At 44.7% G+C, this 24,777-nt stretch overlaps 1 protein-coding gene across 8 annotated transcripts in view; it reads right to left on the bottom strand.

The window, feature by feature from the left end:
* Positions 1-409: 409 nt before the first annotated feature.
* The window catches only part of FAM131B (family with sequence similarity 131 member B), a 33,786-nt gene continuing 9,418 nt past the window's right edge, over positions 410-24,777 (bottom strand). The window contains exons 2-8 of one of the 8 annotated variants that reach the window (XR_008236379.1): positions 14,936-15,045; positions 13,418-13,453; positions 10,791-10,884; positions 9,991-10,188; positions 9,536-9,679; positions 4,890-9,098; positions 410-3,610 (exon numbers count right to left, since the gene is read on the bottom strand). Coding sequence is in view for 2 of the 8 variants with exons in the window: in XM_052794939.1 (XP_052650899.1) it covers positions 8,554-9,098; positions 9,536-9,679; positions 9,991-10,188; positions 10,791-10,884; positions 13,418-13,453; positions 14,936-15,045 (1,127 nt within the window). In the remaining 6 variants the exon portion in view is untranslated. Of the gene's footprint in view, positions 9,099-9,535; positions 9,680-9,990; positions 10,189-10,790; positions 10,885-13,417; positions 13,454-14,935; positions 15,046-24,777 lie in introns of all 8 variants that reach the window. The other 7 variants (XR_008236378.1, XR_008236380.1, XR_008236377.1 and 4 more) reach the window with 7 other exon arrangements.

The following is a 24,777-nucleotide window of genomic DNA, read 5'->3' as shown; positions in this document are numbered from 1 at the left end:
CTGCATGTCACCAGTATTGGGACAAAACTTGTATGTATCATCTGGAAAATGCTGTTTCAGTGTAACAGGGAAACTGACTCTATGCTAAACTAGAGGATCCCGTCGATGTGATGCTGTCCATCATCAGGTCTGCCACAATGGCCTGGGATTTGTGTCATGGTAGCCACAGGCACACGTGAGATTTTAGCCCTGTATAGTCGAACATGTGATGTTCTTATCTTCTTAATGAGAAATAGTGTATCATATATTTCCTACTCTGGGATGCTTCTCCAAGCCACCACGGATCCTTTTCAACGTCCTCCATCAGACTATCTCATTGAGACCCACCCCCTCTTCCTAGGATCCTCCTTCCTCAGACGCAACTCCCCTGGAACCAGTCCCACAGAAATAACACACTTCCACCAGCCAGGACGGCAAGACCACATTCTGTTTAATAACAACTCCATAAAGGACTGTACATGCTATTTTGAGCTACCTCCCCTCCTTTACTGTGGTTGCTGCCACATACAGGCATGGAGGTGTATAGTGCCATATAGTTTCCTAAGTCTATATGTAGTGTGTGTACATGTATGTATGTGGTTGTACATGTATGTATTTATATATATCTTTGTAGAAGTGTTATCTCATAAGTCACATTATCAAAACATGCGAAGTATATCCAACAAAAATTTTCAGGCAAACATGTTTTGGAGCTGGAAGACCAAAGGCAAATCAGACTTATTAAGGGCTAGTGTGGGACAAGGTAAGGATGAAAGCTTTCAGTAGTGGGTCCCTTTCCCTTTTTGTTTTACTTCCATTCAGTACCTTCCCCCCAAACATCAATGCACCTCTGTAAACACTAGCTTGAAAGAACACATATAATCACCATGCAGCCTCCCCCCTAATGAAAATGCGTACAGGCTTGGGGGAAGCTCTTTAAAATTGCTTTGCGGCAACCTCCATTGTCCCATACGCTTATGCTAAAGCAGTTTCAGATACTGAGAATACAACATTTGAAGACCCAAGCCTTTAGTTACTTTTAAACATGCTTCAGGACTCCATTCCGCATGCCACCCCTGAGACTCCCATCCACCACCCTTGTACCTCCCAAATCCTCAGTCTGTACCCTCCCATCTCTGAAAAAAGCTGGAACAAGAGAAATCCTGTTCCCTGTAAAATTACTTTTGAGTCCCAGTTTTATAGTGTAGGGATTCCCAGAGACCTCCAATCATGCACAACATCCACAAATCAGAGAAGAAAAATTGAAGCCAAACAAGAATATATACCTGCAAAAGAGCTTTTGGCTTGCTACATTGCTCACACATGCAGTATCTGAAAAGAAGGGAAGCCCACCTGTACTTGCCTCATGGGAACTTGGCAGAGCTCTGGAAGAGGGTTCTTAACCTTTTGACCTCCAACTCATGACTGGATTTCATGCCCAATGAAAATGAATCCAGAAGGCCAGTGAATCTAGACTAGATGCCTTTATCTTATTAGAAGTAAATCTTGGTGCATGATCTTGTCTCCATAATGGAGAAAAGCCTTTTTAGATGTTTTTGTCTTGCTAGCATGGACATTTGATCCCTTATGGGAAAGGAAAAACAAGACTAGGTTTCAGAGGGCATTTAAAATGTCCCCAGTCAAAGGAGATGAGGAAGATCCTCAGTAGCATTCTTTCCACAGAACACTGCAATCCCTCTCTTCCCAGAAGACAGCAGCTACTGCTCATCAGTAGTTAAGTCCTGCCCATGGCAGGGGGGGTTGGAACTAGATGATCTTTAAGGTCCCTTCCAACCCAAACCATTCTGATTCTGCAATACCCGCACTGAGAACATCCTTGAACAAGTCTTTACAGTTTTGGTAAACATACTCTTTCTGAGAGAGTGACAGCCTGACTAAATTTTTCCTCTTCCAACAATGTGTATCTGCACTGGAAAAATATATCACATTTATTTTCTTTTGCGCAGACCAACGCTGACAATCATAGAGCTTCTCTTGATTTCCAAGGAAAAGATAACACTTTGTTCTGCCTATGCTGGGGAAAAAAGTCAGTGCGAGGATGTAAATTGACCCTAATGTTCTAATATCTTCCATGTCCATTTGTTAACATAATAATCATTTGTCTTCATCCCTACCCCAGCCAATTAATGAACCTGGCTGTGCTGCTGAGAGAGCATAGTGTCCCCAACAGTCTTGCCCAGGCTCCATGACATGTTCTGAGCCAGAGAGACATTGATCTGGCACAGATGTCCAGCTGTTCTCTTCTGCTCCTGTGCAGGTTCACTACTACTGAGCCTGGGAAAAGCCTATGGTACGAAAGAGGCACCTGACATTGACTTTACAGCTTGCATTCATATTCGAGACTGTGCTTTACTGACTGTAGGCCGTCCTACACATACATTTAGTTCTAATAGGCACTACTTTACTCACATTTTCCCTGTTTATTTTTCCCTTCCCTGAGCCATGGCATAGAAAACTTTCCCTGTCAGATTGCTACAGGGGAGGAGAACCAAAGAATCTTTCCTTTCTTTTCCTTTTCTTTTGGAAAAAGCCAAAGAGTTAGTATAAGGGAAATGCCAGATTGTTTAGAGTTGTCTGAACAAGGAACATGGGAAATTCCATCTGGGAGAAATTAGAAGGAAGAGCTTAAACTATGCCAACATTGCTCTGCTCTCTACAATATTTAGGGGTGGATTTATTTTAGTTTGTTTCTCCTCCTAGGCAATTACCAATACAACAGTTAAGGCAAACTGAGCTAAATTTAGATATTTTGGGTTTCCAGTGAGAACAGAACTCACATTAACTTCATTTGGACAATGACTAAGTTCTTACTTGTTGTATTTCCTATATGACTCCCCTGAAGAATTAAGCATATTGTGAACTGTTTTTCACAGATGAGGAAAAAAGAAGCCAGTAGGGGCCCAAATTCAGGGAGGTCTCTTTCCTGTCACTCTGACTTACAGAAAGAAGTGTGGCTTGGACTAAGGAGTACCATAAGCTGCACCAATCCTGGAGCTACAGCTTGTGTAGCAATTCTGCACCTGAGCCCATTCTGCCTGGAGTCCGCCATGAAGCTTCCTACCTGTGTTGTGCAAACATAAGATGTCAAACCTCTCCTGATCTTTTCCCAAGCCTCTCTCTCAATGTCTTTCCCTCTCTGGCTAGATTTCTCCTTGCTATTGCACAGAGCACCCATAGTTGTCCACAAGCCCGTACTGTTGCACACTACCTTGACTCACCACCATACCTCATACCTCTGTCAAATGAAGAGAACAGTTTCCTTTTCTCCAGGTCTCTTCTCTGGGCCTACAACTAAGATTTTTTTAGTTGTTGTTGTACACAGTACATCACGCACAGACTCTGCCTAGGTGTGAAGTGCCATTCTGGATCTCACACTAGATTGGAACTGGCTAAAAGATAGGGATAAACCTCACCTCCAACAGCTGTGCTTCATTCCTGCACAAGGCTCTGCCTCTTGCAATTACAGAAGACTTATCAGTATCTTTAGCTGCCATGGAGTCTAATCACTGAGCGCATACGAGATTCGTGCATGTTAATTTTATTAATTCCATGCGTATATCAAGTTACTCATCTCCTCCTGCCCGATTGCAAGGGTTTATCTCAAAGGAGCCTGTGAAAGAGGAGGGAAGAGTAAGGGAAATAACAGGGCATTAAATAACAACAAAGACCAAATCAGGTAAGAGCATACTAGAAATTCTAGGGAAAACACTAGGGAAGGAAGGGGGGAAAATGTCCTCACTGGTACCTCAGCTGGCTTTATTCTTCTCAGACAGATATTCCACAATCAGCTTAAGCCAATTTAAGTTGCATATGCAACCAAAGAAATAGTCTTCAACATGACCATCCACACATTTCACCAGCCCTCAGTGATGCTTGCCTCACCAAGTGAAACAATACAAGGAGCTGATCCCACTGAAACCCTTATTTTGATAGGGGACAGGGTTAGTTTTCAATGGGGCCAGTTCCTGGGCAGCCAAATGACTGTTAGCACTGGTGCTTCTTAGGCAGTAGAAGTAAACAGCTGGTGGTGATGGAAGGGAGGAGGCATGACAGCTCCTTTTAGCAGCTTAGAATCATCATGAGGATGCCATTTCAAAGTGCACTTTCCCAATTTCCCTAACCTGATATAAAGGCCAGCTGCTGAGAATAGTGCTCTCTCTCCCCCTCTGCTCACAGCTGTTCCCGCTTCACTTTTGTAGTAGGATAAAAGTGCAGTGGCTTGCTACGGGGTCAGCTGTGCATCAGCACGAGGCTTGTGGGAGGTGAGCACAGTCAGGGCAGAGGGCTGCCTCCTCCACAGCAGCTCACCATTCCATCAGCTTAGAGGTATGGTTAAACTTAGAGGTATGGTTTTCTGCTGCAAGCCTATCATGAAAGGTGATGTTAAAGTTTTTAAGGGGGGAAAAGCAAGTGGGTGACTTGTCAGCAGCTTTCCAGAATAAGATGATTTAGAGGCACAGTAACTGAAAGAAGCAGATTGACTTCTCCATCCCAGAGCCTGAGGTAATGGAGTTGAAGAGAACTCACAAGGCTCGTAAAGAAAGCTTAAGACTTCTATAAAAAAAAAACCCTTATGAAATAGCGTAACTGATCAGATATGAGCAATCATGGGAAAAGGAACAAGAGAGAATTTTCTTGCAGGGGAATCTGAGATCTTTTTCAATTAGGGACACTTGTGTTTAAGCCTTCCTTCGTGTTCAGCACAATAATTCCAATGAGTTCCTGCTGAAGACAAAGGCTTGGGGGGAAAGATGGGAATCTTCTACCTCAGCTGCTTCAAGAAAATCCCAAATTTTTATGCAGTGCAGCTCTGCTTTACAAAGGGTTTGTGTAAATGAACAGTAGGGCTCAGTTTCTTAGTAACTGTAGATCAGGGATACTGAGCTTACCTTTCCTTCTTATTTTCAGCCTCACAGATTCAATTTGGGCTCTGAGTATTTGGCTGGACTCTCTCCAACTCATCCCTCCTCACCAGGATAAAGGAACTGCAGGCCAAATTTTGCTCACGGAGCACCTGTGCCTTCCATATGCTTGAATAGGTGTAGCTACATAATAACAGCTTTTCTGGGAAATGTACAGTAGGTTCCAGGTCCCCCTCTCTGATATTGGATACACACAAGCAGCAGGCCTGTTACATAAGAAAAGGCCAGGTTATACAAATCATTTTCCATTTTCAAAGAGATTCAAACTGCCTTTCCAGTTCAGCTCAGGATGCTCACTCAGGTAGCAAGTGTGGATGGGCAGACCTGCTCTCTCCAGTCAAGCTCCTAGCAAATGTAGATACATTTCTCTTTTGGACTGTGGAGAGATCACGGAAAACAGCCTTTTTCTTTTTCTTTTTTCTTTTTCCCCAGAAAAAGGCTGAAATTTTATTATTCACAGAAAGTCGAGGCCTTTATGAAAAAAATTTATAGAATTTAGCAAGCTTGAAAGTTTTTATAGAGAGTAGTGTTCAAACCAGTCTGAATCCACAGGGGATGAGGGTCTATCTACAGGTTTCTAGAGATCAGGTTATGGAATTATACAGCAGGGTATAATTCTCTATGCCATTCCACAGAGGTTAGAAAACTCTACAGATAGGTTTTCTCTTCCTATTGAACTCCATAGATTTTTCTATAAGGTCAATTTTTTTTCACACTTTTTCCCACATAGATAATTTTCTGTCACTGCCTTGCATGGAGATAATGTACATCTTTTAGAAATCAGTCAGACAGCTTAGTAAATGTACCGCATGTCCACATTAAAAGAAAAAGAAGCCCTGGACAAGTTGACCCGCTTGTCCCAATCCTGTAAACAACACAGAAGGATCATTAGAAGCTACTCTGAAAGTTACCGTAAACATCCAGATTGGTCCTGGAGAGGCACGCGGGAACAAAATGGTTTGGAGAAAAAAGCAACAAGCTACCCAAGTCTTCTCCCACAAAGGAACATACCCGACAATTTTTGTTTCCCTGAAGGCTTTTTAAAAAAGCAATAAGAAAAGGTTAACACTTACTCGTTTGTCATCTGCTGAGGTGCCCTTGGCACTTGCCCAGTCTCCCTGTTCTGGCTAGTGTGATTTCCTAGGCCCTGCTCCATGGCTAGACCCAAAGCAGTTCAGGACAATGAGCTAGCACTGGCCCTGCAAGAACTGTAGGAGATCATCTTTATCAAGCCCTCCTGCCCGGGGGAGGTTAGCACCTGAATGTGTAAACATCTTTAAAGAGATATTGAAAGGTCATCATTCAGGAGAAGAGCTACCTCCTTAGAGAGATGTAAGCAAGCCCAAGCAAATGGGTAAAAAAAGGTGGTCACAAAAACTTTTATCTCTTACCTACACCAAATTACCAGTCTTACTTAAATATCCCAAAGGTCTTTCCTTTAGAGGTGTAATGGAGAGGGAAGACAGATCCGCTTGAAGTGGACTTGGCTGGAAAGACTTGGGCGTTCATAGAGGAGACCCTCTTCATGCAGCTGCCTGTGTAAGTGGGAGAAAGCTGAGTGGGGTCAAGTTCTACCTGAGAGTCCCATTCGTACTTTTCATAATTCTTGGACATCATCTGCTTTGCTTGCCAGGAGCTGTCTGAACTCTGACACTTGATGATATTACTTCAGTCACATTTTATTCTCCTCAGCCGTTCTTCCCTGCAAACATGCGGGGACTAAACCTGAATCAGGAAAGGAACATGTATCACTCTCCTGTCATCCAAAAAATACACCAAGCCTGAAGAGGAGGCGAAGAAGAGACAAATGTAGACGGAGCAGATATGAGTCAGAGTAAGTGAGAAAGAGTTGCCCCTGGAACAGTATGGCAGTGTCCAGGCAAATTCCTTTCTCTAGCTCATCAGATCTAGCATCTGATCTAAACCCATGCTTTGCTGATGCTTCCTTGCAAGAGGTGTTGCAATTAAAACTCAGCACTTGGGTCATCTCTGCTGGTTCTGTTCAGTCCTCCAGCAAAATTGATAGCCTTGTGCAATTTTTTCTTTTGCTTTTGCCCCTGTTTATTTTCTGGTGAGAGTGCAAAAGGAGACAGTTTTTTCAATTTCCTTTCAAAGCCCCTCCCCCTCCCAAAAGGAGGTCTGTAAAAACATGGTGAGGAATTGCAAGAGACCGAATTCCCCCTAGTCAATGAACCATATTTTTTTAACAAAAAAAATATAGAACCCGTACAAATAGGGAAAACTCCTGAAATTAGCTTTCTCCACTCCTAGAAAAGAGATGGGAGGGAAAAACAGACAGACCAAGTACCGAGCATTATTTACATTGCTTGGGGGTAGGAAAACAAAAGAAGAAAATATAGGCAGGAGGAAGAAATAAATAGGAGGAGAAAACTCCCTCTCACCCCTCTTCCTCCAGCTACATTTGGCACTGCAGAAGGAGTGGCAGAAATGGGAAAGGTGCAGTATTTCTGTTAAGTGATGACTGGAGTACAGGCCTTTCCCACTATTAACTGCTTTGTTAGGAACACTTACCCAGCAATATAAAAACGTTAAAAAAAGCAAAAACGGAAAACTCCAATGTAAATTGGATATCTGTCATCTCATAGCTGTACACACTGTTCCTGGTTCTGCTGCCTACTCTCTGGGTCTCCCCATACTGCTGGCAAGGGAAAAAACAGAAGGATACAGCAGCAGCACCAAGATGGACATGCTCTCAAGCCCCCTGCAAGAGTCAGCTTTTTATGACTGTCTCTGTAGCTGAAAATGTCCTTTCCACTGGCATCCAGTACCTGATGCCAAAAGGACACACCACTCCTGCCAGCTCCTGGGAAGGTAGAAATGTCAGAGAGAAACAAATAAATGAAAGATTTAGAAAGAGACCAAAGCATGAATATCTGAGAGCAGGGTTAGATTCGTATCTGCATCCATTCTTCCATGCCACAGCAGAGCCATGCCCACAGAGCCACACCATCTGTATTGCAGCACAGCCCGTCCCCACAGAGCGCAGCTTGTATCCATCGAGCCTACAATTTCATATCAAGGTGCTATTGAGGATCTGGTTACACAGCGAATCTTTCATCTCAGTACAGTCTGTATCAAATACAGCCTTATCCTCTGTATCAGCCACGATCACAATACAAGTGCAATCTATATTTGTAAAGCCATATCTTCATTTTAAACCAGTTTATATTCATATATTCTATCAAAGGGGACCATGTCCACAGAGCAACATCCATTCTGCCAAGATGGATTCTAGCCACATAGCCGCTCCCTATACCAAGCCTGTCTCATCAGCCACATCCCCAGTACCAGAAGAGTTTGTATCCACAGCCAAGACTTTGTATTAAAAAGATTTAGAAATGATTTACCAATCCAGATCTCTCCAAGCACCTCACATGTGGTGCCCTGAGCAACGAAAATCAAAAATATGTGTCCATGGTGGAGGGAAAGAAGAGGTCTTCATGTGTCAATCCCTTTGAGATTTTCCTCTTGTTTAAAAAAATAATTAAATGTCAGGAATGGAAGGTGTGTCTGCTCAGAAGGACGGGGAGCTGGAGAGAAGAATCCCTGTAATTTCATTCCTTGCCACCCCTCTCTTTGTTCAGCAGTGACGAGAACTTCACAGAAAGCATCAGTTGTTTGCTTCTCCCTCTTCCTCATCAAAGGACTGCACCCCAGAGGAGGTGACATCTGAGACTTTGCGGCTCAGTGCAGCGTGTTCCATCTCCTCTCGAGGAGACAGTGATTCCAGGTCCCGGCACACTGCATCATCCTCCTCTGGAGAGGGCTTCTTGTTTAGGAGAGGAGCCTTCTCCAGCCGCGGGTTCCCTTCCTCCTCAATGTGGTCCTCCAGGTACGTGCTGGACTCAGCCCCAGCCCCGCCCTGAGCAGTCTGCAGGGGCCACACGTGGACCAGCCCCGTGCTCTGGATGAAGTTCTGCTCCTGCCGCTGCTGCTGCAGCTGTTGCTGCTGCAGAAGGCTGCTCTGAATCAAAATGCTCTCCTGAAGGTTTGTCTGGGACTCATCAAAATTCTGGCCTAGGTAGGAGCCGGTTGCTGGGGAAGCGATGAGGGACTGGTCACTGGTCTCCCAGGCGTCGGATGAACCTAAGCAATACATGCCCTGCGAGACGTAGGAATGAGGCCAGCTATCATACTGCGTCTGGGCCATATGCTCTGCAAGTGAAGGAGGGAAACAACACACAGTTAGACACTCTCTCCAGGCCAAGCTGGCTCGTTCAGATCGCTTGTGTGCCTGCGCATGGCACTGCACTGCACAGCACAGGGCAGGTAAATCCTTTAGTGGGGAGGAGGGTGAAGAGAAAAGGCAGTTCTAGGCAGTAGGCAGGTGAACTTGATTATACCCACAACTGACTGCAAGAGCTGGTAGCTTTCCACAGTTGCGCCCAAAAAAGGCAAAGGAACTGGGCTTTGGAGCCTCCCTGTTAAGATTAGATTCCTTGGACAGCTCCACAAATGGGTGATGCCTCTGCTAGATCGATATCCCCAAAATTGAGGCTACAGAATAAAACAATGTAGAGGGAAAGAGAGCAACATGATAACAAGAGCAGGAAAAGGGTGTTTCAAGATTAGCAAGAGGCACTGGAGCTCACCTTGGCTCTCCATTAGCTCCTGATAGTTCTCGGAGTAGTTGCCTGCTGGGTTCTCCTGATTTGAGTTTACACTCACATCCTCACCATCCATGGAGGACCAGGCCATGAGAGTTGCCTCAGAAATAGCGAATTGCTCCATCACTCCTGTGCCAAAGAAGACAGGGAGGGGAAGCAGGGATGTGTGAAAGTTTCCACTTCCCACCACCCTCTTTAACCTCATCTCCTGGTCACACTGTCCCACTCTTGTCCTATCTCAGCAACACCCACCACCCACAACCTCCACTCTGCATTCCATCGGCAATACGCCAACCACACTCCCTCTCTCCTTCGCCCATCTGAACCACCCACAGGCTCTCCTGAGTGTGTTTCTCAGGTTCCTGCACTTTGGTCTCTCGGGGATTCTGCTCTGGGGCATCCCAACCAATCCAATCCACGCGCCAAAAAGTTAGCGCTACCTGCAAGGAACCGGGCCTCCTTTTCACCATCGCTCAGGTCTGAGTAGGCATCGGCGTCTTTGCGTGCCGTCTCATGCGTGTGCTGCTGCTGCTGGCTGTTTCCTTTGCCCCAGCCTTGCCATTCAATCATGTGAGCCACACGGCCTTGGCCCATGGCCGTTGGCTTTGTGACGTGGTCCTTCATGCTGCGAGATATCCCTAAGGGGCCAGACATTAGAAAACAAGGAGGGGCTATTACACAGTTCCAGGGTTGTCTGTCGTGCTGTTTACCTCTCTTGGAAGTGGAGCTTCTCCCCTCCTTTCCTGACAGGGTTCAGGCCTGGGGTTGAGTGTCTCCCACCTTGCACTCTATCACTCTCCAGGAGAGTTTCTCCATCTTCCCTTGGGCTGGCTCTCAGAAGGGGGAAAAAGGGAAACCCCAAGTATGAAAGACCATTTCCTTCCTTGCCTAGAATCCATTTAGGACAGAGCTGGGCATGAAGGATGAAGCCTGGAAGTGAACAAACTAAGAAATAGAAAATGGGGTTAAACCCAAGACTGCTTGAGGGGAAGCAATTGAAGATGTGTGAGCTGGGGTGCGTGGTGAGAAGCCAACAGGAGTAAGACAAATCTGCTCTTTGCAAGGGCAACAGCTAAGAGATTTCTGTGTCTAGAACCATGGTGGTGGAAACTCCTCTAAGGCCTCGAAAGGCAGGAGTCAGAAAGGAGCAGCTGGGAGAGCAACAGAGAGATATGGGAAAAGGCACAAAGGCCTGTGGAGAGAAGCTGCCAAGGAGAAACCCAAATTTTGAGGACCTCACCAGAGAAAGATGACTTAGCCAAAGCCCCAATCCCATAAGCATTGGAGTTGCGTTTCAGCTTGGGGAGGATGGAGGTCGTATCTTCCATGGAGAGCTGAAAAGAGAGAGAATATGAAGAAATGATATACAGGAAGGAGAAAAGGAAGTGAACTGAAGTGAGAAATCAGTATAAGGATTCCAGAAGGTAGGGAGAAGATGAGGAGCAGAAGCAAGCAACAAGAAAAAGAACAAAAGAAGGGAAGGAAAAATTAGAGGCTATTTAACCAGGACTGGATATTGCGTAGCATTGGGACTGAGTGAGGCAAGGTCAGTGGGAGAGGCAGAAGCAGGCTGTGAGAAGCCTCCCTTTGGCTGCTGCCAGTCCTCCACAGACATGCTGCACTGCTCCCAGCTCTTTGTTGGAGATGAAAGACATGGCTGATGGACAATTGAGGGAGCTTACAATGGGGAGCTGACAAGGTGATAGGCAAGACACAGTAATGCATCACATATGCATCATATTACAGACATTAATTTTTATATGTTCCTTTTGCTTTTCATTTTTTCTCATATGGTCTTAATAAAATGAACGTGACTGTATCAGTGATGCATCCTGTTTCAAGCACCTACAACTACCTGTAAAGAAATGAGGTCTACAGTTCTGCTTAATTCCCTTTACTCCCTTCTCTATGTTCATCCTCAGTCCCTGAATAACAAGGACAGGAAACTATTGGGACAGGCAGCAGTCACAAACATCATCATAAAACACAATCCCTCGAGATGAATTCATCAGGCTTCTTCAGAGATGCCAGGCATTGCATCTGAAGGTTAATTTTCACAAGGGCTAAACAAGCATTGCTTCTGCTCTTCATTTCAAACTCTCTGGAAATCAAGTCCAGCATGTTTCAAACACAAAGATACTCAAAAGTAGTGACCATGACACTGGAAATTTTAAATCATGAAGCAAGCATTTGGTCATAGGCACAAATCTCACAAAAAAGTGAGCAGAGCAATAACTGGGCAGTCAAAAAGTTGGAGGCAAAGGCAGGCATTGTAAAGATGTTGAACTGCATATAATCCCAGTCAACTGCCAAAATACGAGAGGTGAGTTTCTCTGGAAACTGAGTGTAAATGCAGCAGCTAAGGCATCCTGTAACTCTGGAGCCAGAAATGTCTGTGTGTAACATGTGAGCTGAAGAAATCAGAAAGCAGGGGAAGAACAGTAAAAAGTGAGAACACAGCCCTTGTTCCATGATGCATTTCCTTTGAAGAACGTCCATCAATGCTCCCACTGGTCACTCCTGCCTGTTCAGTATCTACCCATTTAGTTTCAAGACAGCCTGGGGGCTGTGCTGTGAGCCACCTCATGAAAATGGTGCAGAAAAGAGAGTAAACTGAAGGTGTCTACCACTACGAGGTTGGAGAGCTACGACACAAAGGAAGGAATGAATGGGAAGGGAAGGAAATTCATGAGCCAGCTTTGATACCAAAGATCTATGGAATTACACTGAGAAAGAGCTGCATTATGAAAGAGCTCCATGGATTCAGAATGGGTTGGAAAATGGGAAACTGCAAGTAAGGAAACTGTCTTCTACTATCTTGAAGGAAACATGAGTTTGTGTACCTTGCTTTCAGCTAGACAGAGGTGCAGTGAGGAAAAAAAAACCAACAGATTTCTTCTAGGCAGTTGCTGCATGCACCATTATTTTTCTGCACAATTTGTTTCTTTAACTGAGCCTAGGCAAAAGATCCCAAGCCATAAGCGCCACAACAAAGAGATGTCAGTAGGGCAAGGGTTAGTTAAAAATATGTCCCCTTGATATTCAGTGTCCCAAGTGCTTTAAAACCACAGAGAACCAGAAAATGACAGCCATTTAAAAGTTTTGAAAGTACCTGGGATTTGACAATGCTTATACTACCAAAAAACGGAGCTTCTAATCCTGCCTTTCCAAATGTACAAAACTATCAAGCTAATTTATGTGAACACATTTTTTAAGCCTTCCAAGCAGAAAAAATAGTTTGGTAGCACAAACATGCATTATTCCCTTTTCAGGATGCTGTTTTTGCATCAGTGAAAAAGAATAAAATAAAACCATATTTATTCATGGCACAGGTATTAAGAGCAACAAGGAACATGTGTTGTTAAAATGTTTGCTTGTTTCTTCTTCCACTTGTTAACTGAAGTTACCTGGTACTGACCATCTCCCCCAAGGGACATCAAGAATTATTTTACTTCTGTATGCAGCTGAAAATGAGGGATACGTTTCTCCCAAACTCCTGGAGAAGAACAAATGATGCTCTAATCAAAGACTACTGATTTTTTAAACATGCTGGACAGACACCTTTTTTATCTAGCAGTGCCCAGAAATCTCAAAAATAGAACACATGAAATGACATGCATTTGTCCCAAAGAGGACAAAGGCAATTTAATAGCCACCTGCAGATCTAAATACCTGCCAGACAGCAAAAGACCCTGAGGCAAACAAAAATTCATCACCATCCCCTGAATCATAGACAATTCCCAGAATTTCAGTGGCACTACAGACTTTCAATCATGTGTCCATTCTGGTCTCCACTGTATCCAATGGCAGAAAAATCCTGGTCTTCCTATGACTAGGAATTTGAACAGTGGTGTGGCACATACTCACATTGATACCATCCCAGGAGAAATCTGTCCGTGTTTGCTAAAGAAAGCAGAGAAGGACATCATGTTAGTGTAACAAACAAGTCACAAACAGCCATGCATCTCTCTAGTAGTTTGCCATAATTGACAGCCACTGCTTTATCTGATATATTAAAAAAACTTGCGTCTTTCAAGCTGGTTTCACTCCCTGCTGTTGATTATGGTGTCTGTAGGTATCACGGGGCTTGAAGGTACAATAGTGAGTAGGATGATATAGAGAGTAAGAGAGAGAAAAACAAAAGCCTTTTCATAAGGCTTCCCTTCTAACAGCTCTTTGCCAACGTTGCAATGCTGGCACCCCTGCGTGGGAGCTGCATCGCTTTGAGGCTAACACAAGGAGGAGCTACACTACCTATGTATTCTCAGTATAATACAGGAAGTTACAGGATTATTTTCTGCTGAAATTATTTTCTCTTGCAGTCTTTCAGTTTGTCCACTCTGACCCACTTTCCCCTTGCAAACCAGATCCATTTCCCATATCAGCCATTAGAGTACCAATTCATAGTGCATTTCCTTCGGCTGGGAGGACTCACATCTCAACATCTTGGTTTTGGGGATGTGGACACTCAGGAAAATTTAGATGTATCAGTTACACCAATGGTATCCATTCACATAAATCAAAGTGTTCACTGAGGTATAGTTTATGCTCATTGACTTTTAGAGCTGCATTTGATTTAACTGAATTTTCCATACAAGGTTGGGCCCCACAATTTCTGCCAGGATTCCACGCAACTCCGAGTTTATTGAAATTACAATCCAAGCCAGCAAGGTATAATAAGGAAATAAAAATACCTATACATTAGCATTTTGTAAGGTTTTGCAAACTGTCTATTATTTGTTAATGTTATTTGTGAACATTATTTGTGACTCCTCAAATATTATGTGTTTAAAATAGCTTTGATCTTTTTATTAATCATGACTGCACACCCGGAACCTTACAGAGCTGAAAATTCAGGAATCTAAGATTGCAGAAGCTGCAATAATTCAGAACAGCAAATGAACCAGCCCTTGAGATACTGCATGGTAAATCAATTGGCAGTGAGTTACTAGTGAACGCATCCCTAAAAATCAAAATGGAGACAGAAGTGTTTCTTCAGAAGATTTTATGGCTGTGCTGCAGAAGCTGGGACAGACATAGTCCTGGACATTTCAATGAATCCATTATTCAAGGAATGCAGACCTATAGGCTTGTCAGAACTGCCACAGTTTTTTCCACGTTCTGTTCCCCTCCAGTCATGAGTGGTTAAAAGCACTTTTCATTTGCAGATTCTTACTCACTATGGATATTGTGAAGGGAGTGACTCAACTCTATTCAATGCAAGCCAAACTGCACAGGTATGAAAGTCTGATCCTGGGGTGCACACTGGTATTCTGGTCCTCTCCCAGATGATGCCTCAGTGATGCACAACACCCACTTCTGAACTCAGAAAGAACTGAAACTTTCTGATCCCTCTGGGCAAGTGGGTCTGGGACAGGCACTCACCTCGGTGGAAGGTCGGTGGAAGCTGCTGCCATGCAGTGAACTGGTGCTGTCCATATTGATTTGGTCCACATCTTTCAGTCCCTTCCAGTCTACTGCAATCACCTCGTTTCCTGTGGGAACACATCTCGTCAGGCTTCTGAATGCCACTACAATTCGTTCCAGCAGTCTTAAGCCAACTCAGCTCCACAAACAGGAGAATCACTGGGTTTAAGGCCTCAATAGCCTTAAATCAGACCTTCCGTTTTTAATCAGACCACCTGTACATCATCAACTATTATATTTCACAGTTATCTCCATATGAAGACCAGTATTTGTGTTTTTCTCAAGCACAATGTATGCTTGGCTAAAGCACAGGAAAAAATCATCTAGCCATGATGTGTGACTGAGGAAGGACCAATTCTTTTGATATCCTGTTCCAATATTAAACCATCATCGCTTAAAAAGGCATTTCTCCTTTACAATTTGAATTGGTCTGACATCAACTTAGAGCTGCTGCTGGTGCCCTTGCTTTGCTGTTCTCAGCAAGATTAAAGACCTTTTTAATACCTGCCACTACATTTCAGGAAAGTTATTCATACACTTGCCTTTCTTCTTGACAAACTAAACAGACTGAGATCTTTAGGTTTCTTACTGTAGAATTTTTCCAGTCCCCGTAATAAATCTGTGACTCTTTTTAAAAAACATCTCAAATTTTTCAGTTCTTCGAAATGTGGATATAAAAGCATTCACAGTAATGTATGTAAAACTAAAGTTACTTGCTGCTTCTCTTCACATTAACCCACTGTGCCATGACCTCACAGTAGATTTTTACATTCAGCTGTTTGTTCACTCAGATCCCTATGCACTTTGCACAGCTTTCTGGGATTGTCACCTGTTCAAAAGCAGAGTCTGTGCCATTTGATTTTAGATGCATTTTAATACAACTTAAAGGATCAAGTAAAATTAAATATTAATAACAAGATAGAAATTATAAAAGTAATGAATTAAGATAAAAAATAAGATTATTAAACAAGATTAAATTGCAATAAAAGTGAAACTAAATGCAAAGTAGCACACTTTAAATAGTCAGCCAAGTAACCAGGACTGCTCTGTGCGATTGGTCTGGCCAGTTAGCAATTTACTGTGCCTTCAGCCTTTGTGCCATCCTCAAACTCTGTTAAAAGTTATTTGCTCCCATGTTATGGAGGAAAGGTTGTACTGTGTTTAAACCTGAGCCTTTTTAAACCTGGCAAGAAATATAGGTCCCAAAACAATCATCTATTCCTGGGATCAATTCAGCAATATCTAGTCTATTTGAAATACACGCCATTTAACGTGAATGGTTCTACATTCATTAGTTTTTAGCTTTTTATTTACTCTTTATAGGAGATGTTTCCTCCACAGGCATATGCAAAGCCCCTTGCTCGTTCTAGCAGCTCTGGCATGTTTAGACTGGCTCATCACTGCACTTCCCAGGTAGAAATCTTCTGACAGGCAAGAGATGCCGTGCTCCAGCCTACACAGGCCTGCGGGAGGCATGTAGGCACTTTTGGGTGGGAAGCCTGAGGGACTCATCAGCTAGAATTCAAAACGCAAAAAACTAATTTGGTCCCTTAACAAGGCCAAACATGGCGAGATGAAAACCAGCAGAAAGCAAATGCTATTTGGGTTGGTGTCCACCACACCTTCATCTCTCATCATTTTCTGCTGTGCAAGATCTCTCTGAAAGAACCAAGGCATATTTTCCCCTTCACACTTGAAGTATGTTTCTGTGCATCAGGATAATTAGAAGCAAGTGCTTTAATAGCATTCCCCCATATGCCTCTGACTGGGCCGAGTAAAGTCCCTGCAACTCAGGGAACTTAAAAGGAGATTCCTGTACTGTATGTTACAAAGGCGAGCATAGAGGTCAGACACAGCCAGACTTCAGGAGGAAGCAGGACATGACTATCGATGATCTTGAAGGTCTTTTCCAACCGAAATGATTCTATGATTCTATTACAAGCACGACAAAGACCCCCCTTCGCGATTGTGTTGACCGATTTTCTTGACAAGCACATGCATGCATTTGGCCTTACTGAGCCCAGTTACTTATTTCTAATTGTGATCGCTGCTAACCACGATCAATTCATAACCTACGAGCGCAGAGCTGCATTTGTGTTAAACTCGGATCAGATCCTTTGGCTCCCATCTCCCTCCGCAGGGCGTAATGTTAGGTTGTGTGCCAAAAGCTCATCCGCGCACCCACAAAGGGGCACAGGGAGACGACAGCAGCTGCTCCCAAGCCCACCCCCGGAGCCGTCGGCCCACCAACGGCCCGTCTGCAGGAGCACAGGGGCACGACGGCGGGCAGGAACCCAAAATAAGAAAGGGACACCCTGCTCGGGCTGTCCCAGGAGAGCCTCAGCCCCAGGGTCCCGGGGAAAGCCCGTCAAGATCAGTCAGGGGGAGAGTTTTGTAACTGAGGGGGCAGTTACTGCCCAGGGCTATGGGACCCGTTACGGGATGCAGGAGAAGAGCATCTGGGGATTGCACGAGATTTATGGGATGTTTAGGGGAAGAACCAACAGCAGGGGAAGGGGCGGATCTACATGGTGTGGGGAGAAACAAACGTGAGAAAGTAAGTAAAGGGATAAAAGGCGCCGGTAGCACGTAAACAGGTTGCTATCAGTATGGTTGTCTGGCCATGCCCTGCACTTATTTTGTGCAGTCTGTCCTCTCTTTGTGTTAAATTCCATTTCCAGCTATCTTCTGGCATGAAGGACGCTCTATTCTGGGTGCATGTGTTTCGTGATGGAGGTCTAAGTGCCAGGAATTGGAGAGACCGGAGCGAGCGAAACCAGCCGGAGCGAGTGAAGGCGCGTGAATGAGTGCGCGATCACTTAGCCAAAATGAAGGCGGACTGATCTGGGTGCCAGATGCGTGCCCCTGAGGGCGAGCGGGCTACCGGCGGGATGGGGGGAGTCCCAGCCACCCGTCAGAGAGCTCTGTCTGTGCGTCTGTCTGTCTGTGAGTGAGGGGTCTGCACCAGCAACGGCAGCGTGGCTGTGGCCTCGGGGGCTGCTCTGTCCAGGTGCCAGCAACTGGGGAGACTGGGATCCCGGGGCAGCTACTGGGCAGACTGAGTAGCCCTGCTACGGGAGGGATCCATGCTGCACATAGCGGATCTCCGTCACGCTCAAGCGGAGACAGGAGCAGGACGAGGCCGTCCTCGCTGTGCGAGTGCCGAGCGCGTGTGTCTGTGCCGATCCGGGTGGCTGGCGTATACGTGCCTATATGTGTGTTGTGTACGCATACTGGGAATACTGGCTGCACCTGGGGGCAGGGAGCTGCAGCAGGCCTCGCCTCTGCTGGGCTGCCGGATTCACACCGGCTAGCCCATACGGGCACTGGAAGGTGTGCACCAGAGCTTCTTCCCAGCAGGTCTGGAGACAACTCCGCTCTCGGGCCTCGGCGGGCTCCCAAGGCTTTCCCTAAATCCCGTCACGGCAGGCCTGGATGGGCCGGGCCCCTCCCTCCCCCCCTCTGCCTGGGAAGTACAGCCGCAGCCAGCCCACCCTGCGCAAGCGCTTCTTTTATCACTGCACAAAAGCCGAGGCACGTCATTGCTACCTTCTACCCAACCTTCGACTACCTTTTGGCCTCCCCATCTGACACGAGTTCCTTTTCTATTTTGGTTCGTCGAGCTGTGGCTGACTGCGCTACCACCGACCAGACCGGCAATCTTGAGTTCGGCAAAGCGAGAGACGGACGTTTGGGTTGTGCTGGGGTTCGAGCGAGCGGAGCCAGACCTTAGCGAGCCCCCTCGAGGGTTGCCCGTTTCTAGCACGGCTGGAGACCTCTTAGATTTGGGGTCCAAGCAAACCTCCTCGGGCTAGAAATACCTCCCGGCAGAGGGAAGTGCCGGATAGAGCTGTGAAAGCCCAACTGCCAGTCCCCGGTGCATCAGCTGCAAGGTTTGGTTGTGGCTTAGAATCAAATAAATTCGCCTTCGGTCTCCCTTGAACAGGGAAAGGGGAACGGGGAGAAGAAAGGGGCACCGCCAGGAAGCGCAAATCTGGAGACGGCAGGTACAAGGAGGAGCGGAGGGGCCGGCTGCGACGGGGGCGAGCCGAGGGATCAGCGGCGGTCGGTGGGAGGACGTACCGGAGCCGAGAGCAGAGCGGGAGCCTGCCCCGGCGCGCTGGGATGCAGTTGCCTCTTGCTGTAGAGGCAGCCCCTGCTCCTGCCCTCTGCCTGCAACCCTTCACGCTCGAAGGGGAGGGCTGGGGCAGTCCTGCCGCAGAGCCGATCGAGGCAGGGATGCTGGAGAGGCAGAAGAGATGCCACCTCTCCAGAGCAGAAGGCTGCTGTACAGAAGCCCTCAGCGCAGGTAGCAGCGCCATGCCTGTTTTATTCCCATTTACCGTAGGTCCTTCTCCTGTACGCCCAGCTGTTTCGGAGCACAGTGCTGTGGCCCTTCTGTAAGCCTAGAGAGACGTGCTGGCACACGGCACGAACCAGGCTGCGGCGCTGCCCTGCCAACGCACCGCAAAGACCCCCCCAGCCGAAGAGAGAGACCAGCCTCGGGGAGCCCGGTGCTCAGCACGCGCGACTCGACAGCCCCGAAGTTTGGCAAATGACACTCAACCTCTGCTCTCAATTCTGCTAGCCCGCTGACGGTTTCCATGAAGTGTTAGACTGTGGAAAATATTTATATTGTTTCTGGCAGATGGTGGCATCAAACGGTTGAAGAACATTAATATCAAACAATTATTTGTCTCAAAGTCCACACCTGTTCCATAACAGTAGAATTAAAGGCCTACAAAACTGATTTATTACTGTTTTTCTCCAGTTGAAATATCTCATCTACCCAGACAAGGGAAGAGAATATGTGATCTCGCATGCACTACAGTCATAAAGACTGAACAATTATTGAAAATTCTTGGTCTAAACAGTTTCACAGGTACTAAGAAAGAAATATATTGGGAGCAAATAATTCTTTAATGTCTGTTAAATGCTTTTAAATGCAGTAATATCTGCTGAAGAGTTACAACATCACGCACTTTGGTTGAAAAGAAAATCTCTGGGTTCTAATTGGCTTTGGGCCTGGGGCAGTGTTACTTCCTGTTATTGAAAGCTGGATAAAGGTTAGTGGGGTTTTTTCTTTTCTGCTAGAAATAGCAAGAGCAACATTAATCCACAGGCATGAAAGATCAAGTTCTGCTCTGACAGATGGAAGGAAAGAAACATGGAAAATCAGAAAGAAGCATGGACAGTGAAGTGGGAAAAGAGAAACTGAAAGCAGTACATTATATTTTAGTACTGTTTTTATCCAACCTCGTCAACCTCTTTCTCCCTTCAATTAGTATGGTTTTTTCTTTTGTAATGATACGTTTCTTCTCCAATATAATTTCTTTTCTCTTATCCATCTTCCATTCCAGCTTCTGCTAATCATCATGACTATTCCATTTGTAATTCTACCATCAATCACCTCTTACAGAACAGTATTTGCTCCTCTCCATATAGAGCTGATAAGCATTTTAAAACATGAGTGGGTCATAAAGCTAATTTTAAAGTGAGATTTTTACAAACACATGCTACTGAATTTCTCATTTAAATGTTCTGAAATGAGATAATGAAAGTTGAAAGATAACTGGATTTCTGATTTCCTTGTCATTGTTTCTGTATGGTGTGTATAGAAACGATATAGAAGGTTTTCATTTTCATCGAACTTTTTAAACATTTCTTGATTTTTTTTTTTAATTTATTACTTGTTTGGGGTTTTTTTAACATCATAAATTACATCCTTGCTCTGGAAAACTCAGTAGATGACTGAAGAACAAGTAGGAAGCTAATTATATGAAGCAGTGAGATAAAACAAAAGCAGCTGAAATACATAAATACATTAAGCCACACTGTCTGCAGATCATGGTTGCTTTGTATTTTTAACACAAATTTGATAAAAAAAACTCTGACAAACACTCATCAGAAAAAGATGTCTCCATCACAATTGAAGTAATGTTCCAACTCAAGTCCTCTAAGCCTTTGGGGAAAAAATATCATCCATCTTTCTGCTACACTACTGTTAAGGTAAAAATCAAGATTTATTTTTAAGTCAGGCCTTTCTAAATAATAATAATGAGGAAAAACATTTAAAGAGGAAAAAAGATGGGGGAAAGAGAATACCCTTTTCCCCACTTTTTTTTTTTTTAGCATCATAACTTTGGACTCTCAGAAATTAGAAAATGTGTGTACTAAACATTCCCAAGCAATACAAAATAATGACCATTTTGACGAATGCACTGGAAAAATCCAAGAAGCTATCTAGATGACTGTATCCCACCTTGCTGATCTAATATCACTACCTTTTTCCTATTTCACTAGCTCATTTTGCCACATATTTTAATTTATCATGGAGACACAGAATTTCTTAGTTGGACATATTTTCAGTTTCTTTGCATTTCTGTGATCACAGGAAATTCACCTTGTTTTGAATCACTTATTACTTAATGTAAACAAGGCCCTTCACCTTGGGTTTCTTCTTGACATTTTCTCAATTCCTATTACCAGTGTGTATTCGTTGATACTGTATTTGGTATCTGTGCCTGTATTTTGTTCATTTAACAAGGTACATGCCTGAATCGGGCATCTGCATCTATGCAGAAGCCTTTAATAATCTATTTTGCTGTAATTTCTGTGCTGGGTGCTAAACATCTTCCCTAGATGTTTTTTTTGTCTTCTCTATTTTATTCTACACTAAGTAGACGAATACAGTTTTAGAGTCTTAAATTCTGTTTTTTGCCTCCTGACATGATGTTGGTGAAGATGTACACCATTGCCATGGTTTAACCCCAGCCAGCAACTAAGCACCACACAGCCACTCACTGACTTTCCCCCCACCCAGTGGGTTGGGGAGGAGAATCAAAAAAAAAGTAGTAAAACTCATGGGTTGAGATAAGAACGGTTTGATAACTGAAGTAAAATATAATAATAAAAATAAGAAATAATTAAAAATAATAACAACAATAATAATAATTGCAATGAAAAGGAATATAACAAAAAAAAAAAGGAGAGAAATAAACCCCAATAAAAGACAAGTGATGCACAATGCAATTGCTCACCACCCGCTGACCGATGCCCAAGCAGCGATCCACCCCTCCCGGCCAACTCCCCCTGGTTTATATACTGAGCATGACGTTCTATGGCATGGAATATCCCTTTGGCTAGTTTGGGTCAGCTGTGCTGGCCATGCTCCCTCCCAGCTTCTTGTGCACCTGCTTGTTGGCAGAGCGTGGGGAACTGAAAAATCCTTAACTTAGGGTAAGCGCTACTCAGCAACAACTAAAACATCAGTGCGTTACCAACATTATTCTCACACTAAATCCAAAACACACCGTGCCAGCTACTAAGAAGAAAATTAACTCTGTCCCAGCTGAAACCAGGACAACCATATACCAAACATGTTTTTGTGTCAATTGCTTTCTGATGTGTCATGCCAATTAGCATAAGAAGAAACATATTAACTAAACAGCGAATTTCCAGTACTGCTATTATTCACTGTTAGCAAACTTCCTTCTGTTTCTCAAGTTCTACTTCCCAGCAGAGTAGAAACATTATCAGTCGATATTGGTAGCCAATATTAATGTTGGTAAAGACCAGTATTTAGAGTAAATGGTTCAATTATTCTTTTCCATTCCCTTCTTTTCCCTGAACAACTAAGAAAACAGCAAATGTAATTGCAGTAATTATGATCAGTCTTTAAATTGTTCTTTCCCTGATATCAATTTTCATGATACTCGTGGGAGTGTACTGTCTTTGTCAAACACAACATCATCATGTCCTGTCAAATGTGGTTGAAATAAAAGCAGCTGAAGCTGGATGGATAGCATAATCATAGAAACCTTTTCCTTCCCTGCATGCTTTACAGAGAGCCATTCAAAGCTAGCCAAAAGGTCAACGTCAAGGAAAGGAATAAACCTCCGTCAGGTGAACTGTCCCCAAGGTGACCCTCAGACAGAAATGTTCAAATTGTCCCAGGTAAAACTGAGAAATCAACCAACCTGAGTTATTCACATAACTGTGTAAGTATTCTAGCTCGTACTGCATGAGGAAACATAGAAATTAGTTAGCTGCCTATTGGCACCTACCAACAGAATCACTTGTGGAAGATGAACAGAAAAAAGTCTGTTTTCATGGGTGAGATAGGGCTGAACAGTTTGGTGCTCACCAAGGCAGAGAAATGTCTTGGTCTCCACAAAACAGCTGTCTTTAAAATTTTTGATCAAAAATGAAAACACCTACAGCTCTGAGATGGCTGTAAGATTAGGAATCAGATGGGCAGTTCTCAGAATCTTTCCTTTGGATTTGGGTAATTAAATTCTTTCCCAGACCACTCTGCCTTTTCGTGCAGGTAGGTCCCTTGTTAGAGCTGTTTAGGAAATAGAATTAATGAACAAAGCTCCAACACCAACATTCTTCTTCTTGACTGGAAACACTTTCAAACCAATACTAAAGGCTACTGCATATCATGTCCTTGCAACTAAAAGGAGATGTACAGAGAGCCTAATGTTAGACACAGGCAGTTCTGTTCTGAGAAGCAGTCACATCATTTAAGCTAAGGAGGTACTGCAAAACGAAACACATCCAATTAACACAATTTTTTTAAAAAATCTCAAAGCCCTGCCTCATTTGCAGAACAAGTGTCAGCCAGCATGAACCGCGGCAATGGGTTTATCCTCATTCTTCACTGCTTCTCTGAAGTGCAGAGAATGTGTCCCCAGGGGCCTCATTCAGTACAGTAAGTATGAAAACGTCAATGTGAACCAAGGTAGCAGCCCTTTTTCGCTGGGCTATAGCCAACGTTACAGAAGTAATATGCAGCAGGCAATTTCATATGCTGCTCTCCATATGTGTTTAAATTTTAATCTCTGTGGCCAGCGTGTCACATGGGCACTGTCCTAGAGCATAAGAATACCATTAGTTGTGACATCTACGTCCCATAGTTTCACCTCTACCAGTGAGGAAGAAGAACCATCCCAAACACTCCTCGGGAGTCAACCGGCAGATCACAACGCACCTTTCTCACCCCAGGGATGCTCTTGGTCCCTCTCCATGGGGTGGGCAGCACCGCTGCCAAGGTGATGACGACAGGCCAAGGCGAGACTCCACCGTCGCACCTTCGGACCCACTACCATTCCCCAGCCAGCAGCACAAATCAGAGGAAGAAGCAGAACAAGAGCCGGCTCAAAACACCAGCACACGGGAGCAGCGGCAGCCCATCAGTTCCAGACTCCACTCTCCTCACCTGTCCCCCCCCTCAGTTGTGGAGCATCCCTCTGGCAGCCCCAGAGTATACAACCAGGTGGCTACATCCTTCTCCACCACAGCCATCGCACGCTCGGCCAGTGTCCCCATCATGCATCTGGTTTTGGAACAGCAGTAATGGTCAGAGCCGGCCAGGAGGCACCCAGACTGCTGCCTGCCTCTCACCGCCCTCCCCAAAAGCCAAAGTGCGGGCGTCTCCAGAGGCAGGGATGCCCTAGACCATCTTCTGGCATGGTTTTCTTCCTGGCAACACAAGCCGCTCTGTGGGAGGCAATGGGTAACGGGCTCTCGGTGAGGGGCTCTTCATTCTCCTCAAGCTCCTCCAGGTGCTGGGTGTAGAGGTGACACTAACTTCTGTCTCACCCCTTTTCCCAATGCTGCTCTTCTCATTATCCTCCCTTGTTTGCCCTGATGTTTCCCATCAGCCCTCTCCTGCGGGGCTGCAAAGGACAACTCCCTCTGCCAGAGTCCCCATCCAGACGGCGGAGGCAGGACACGGCATGGAGAGCCAGAGAGTCCTTTATCATTCAACATCAGGAATCTTCTTGTACATCCAC

This window comes from Harpia harpyja, chromosome 8 (assembly GCF_026419915.1).
Source record: "Harpia harpyja isolate bHarHar1 chromosome 8, bHarHar1 primary haplotype, whole genome shotgun sequence".
In the NCBI taxonomy this organism is placed as follows: domain Eukaryota; kingdom Metazoa; phylum Chordata; class Aves; order Accipitriformes; family Accipitridae; genus Harpia; species Harpia harpyja.
Note: the sequence above shows the minus strand (reverse complement) of the source record. Positions and strands in the feature narration are given on the sequence as shown.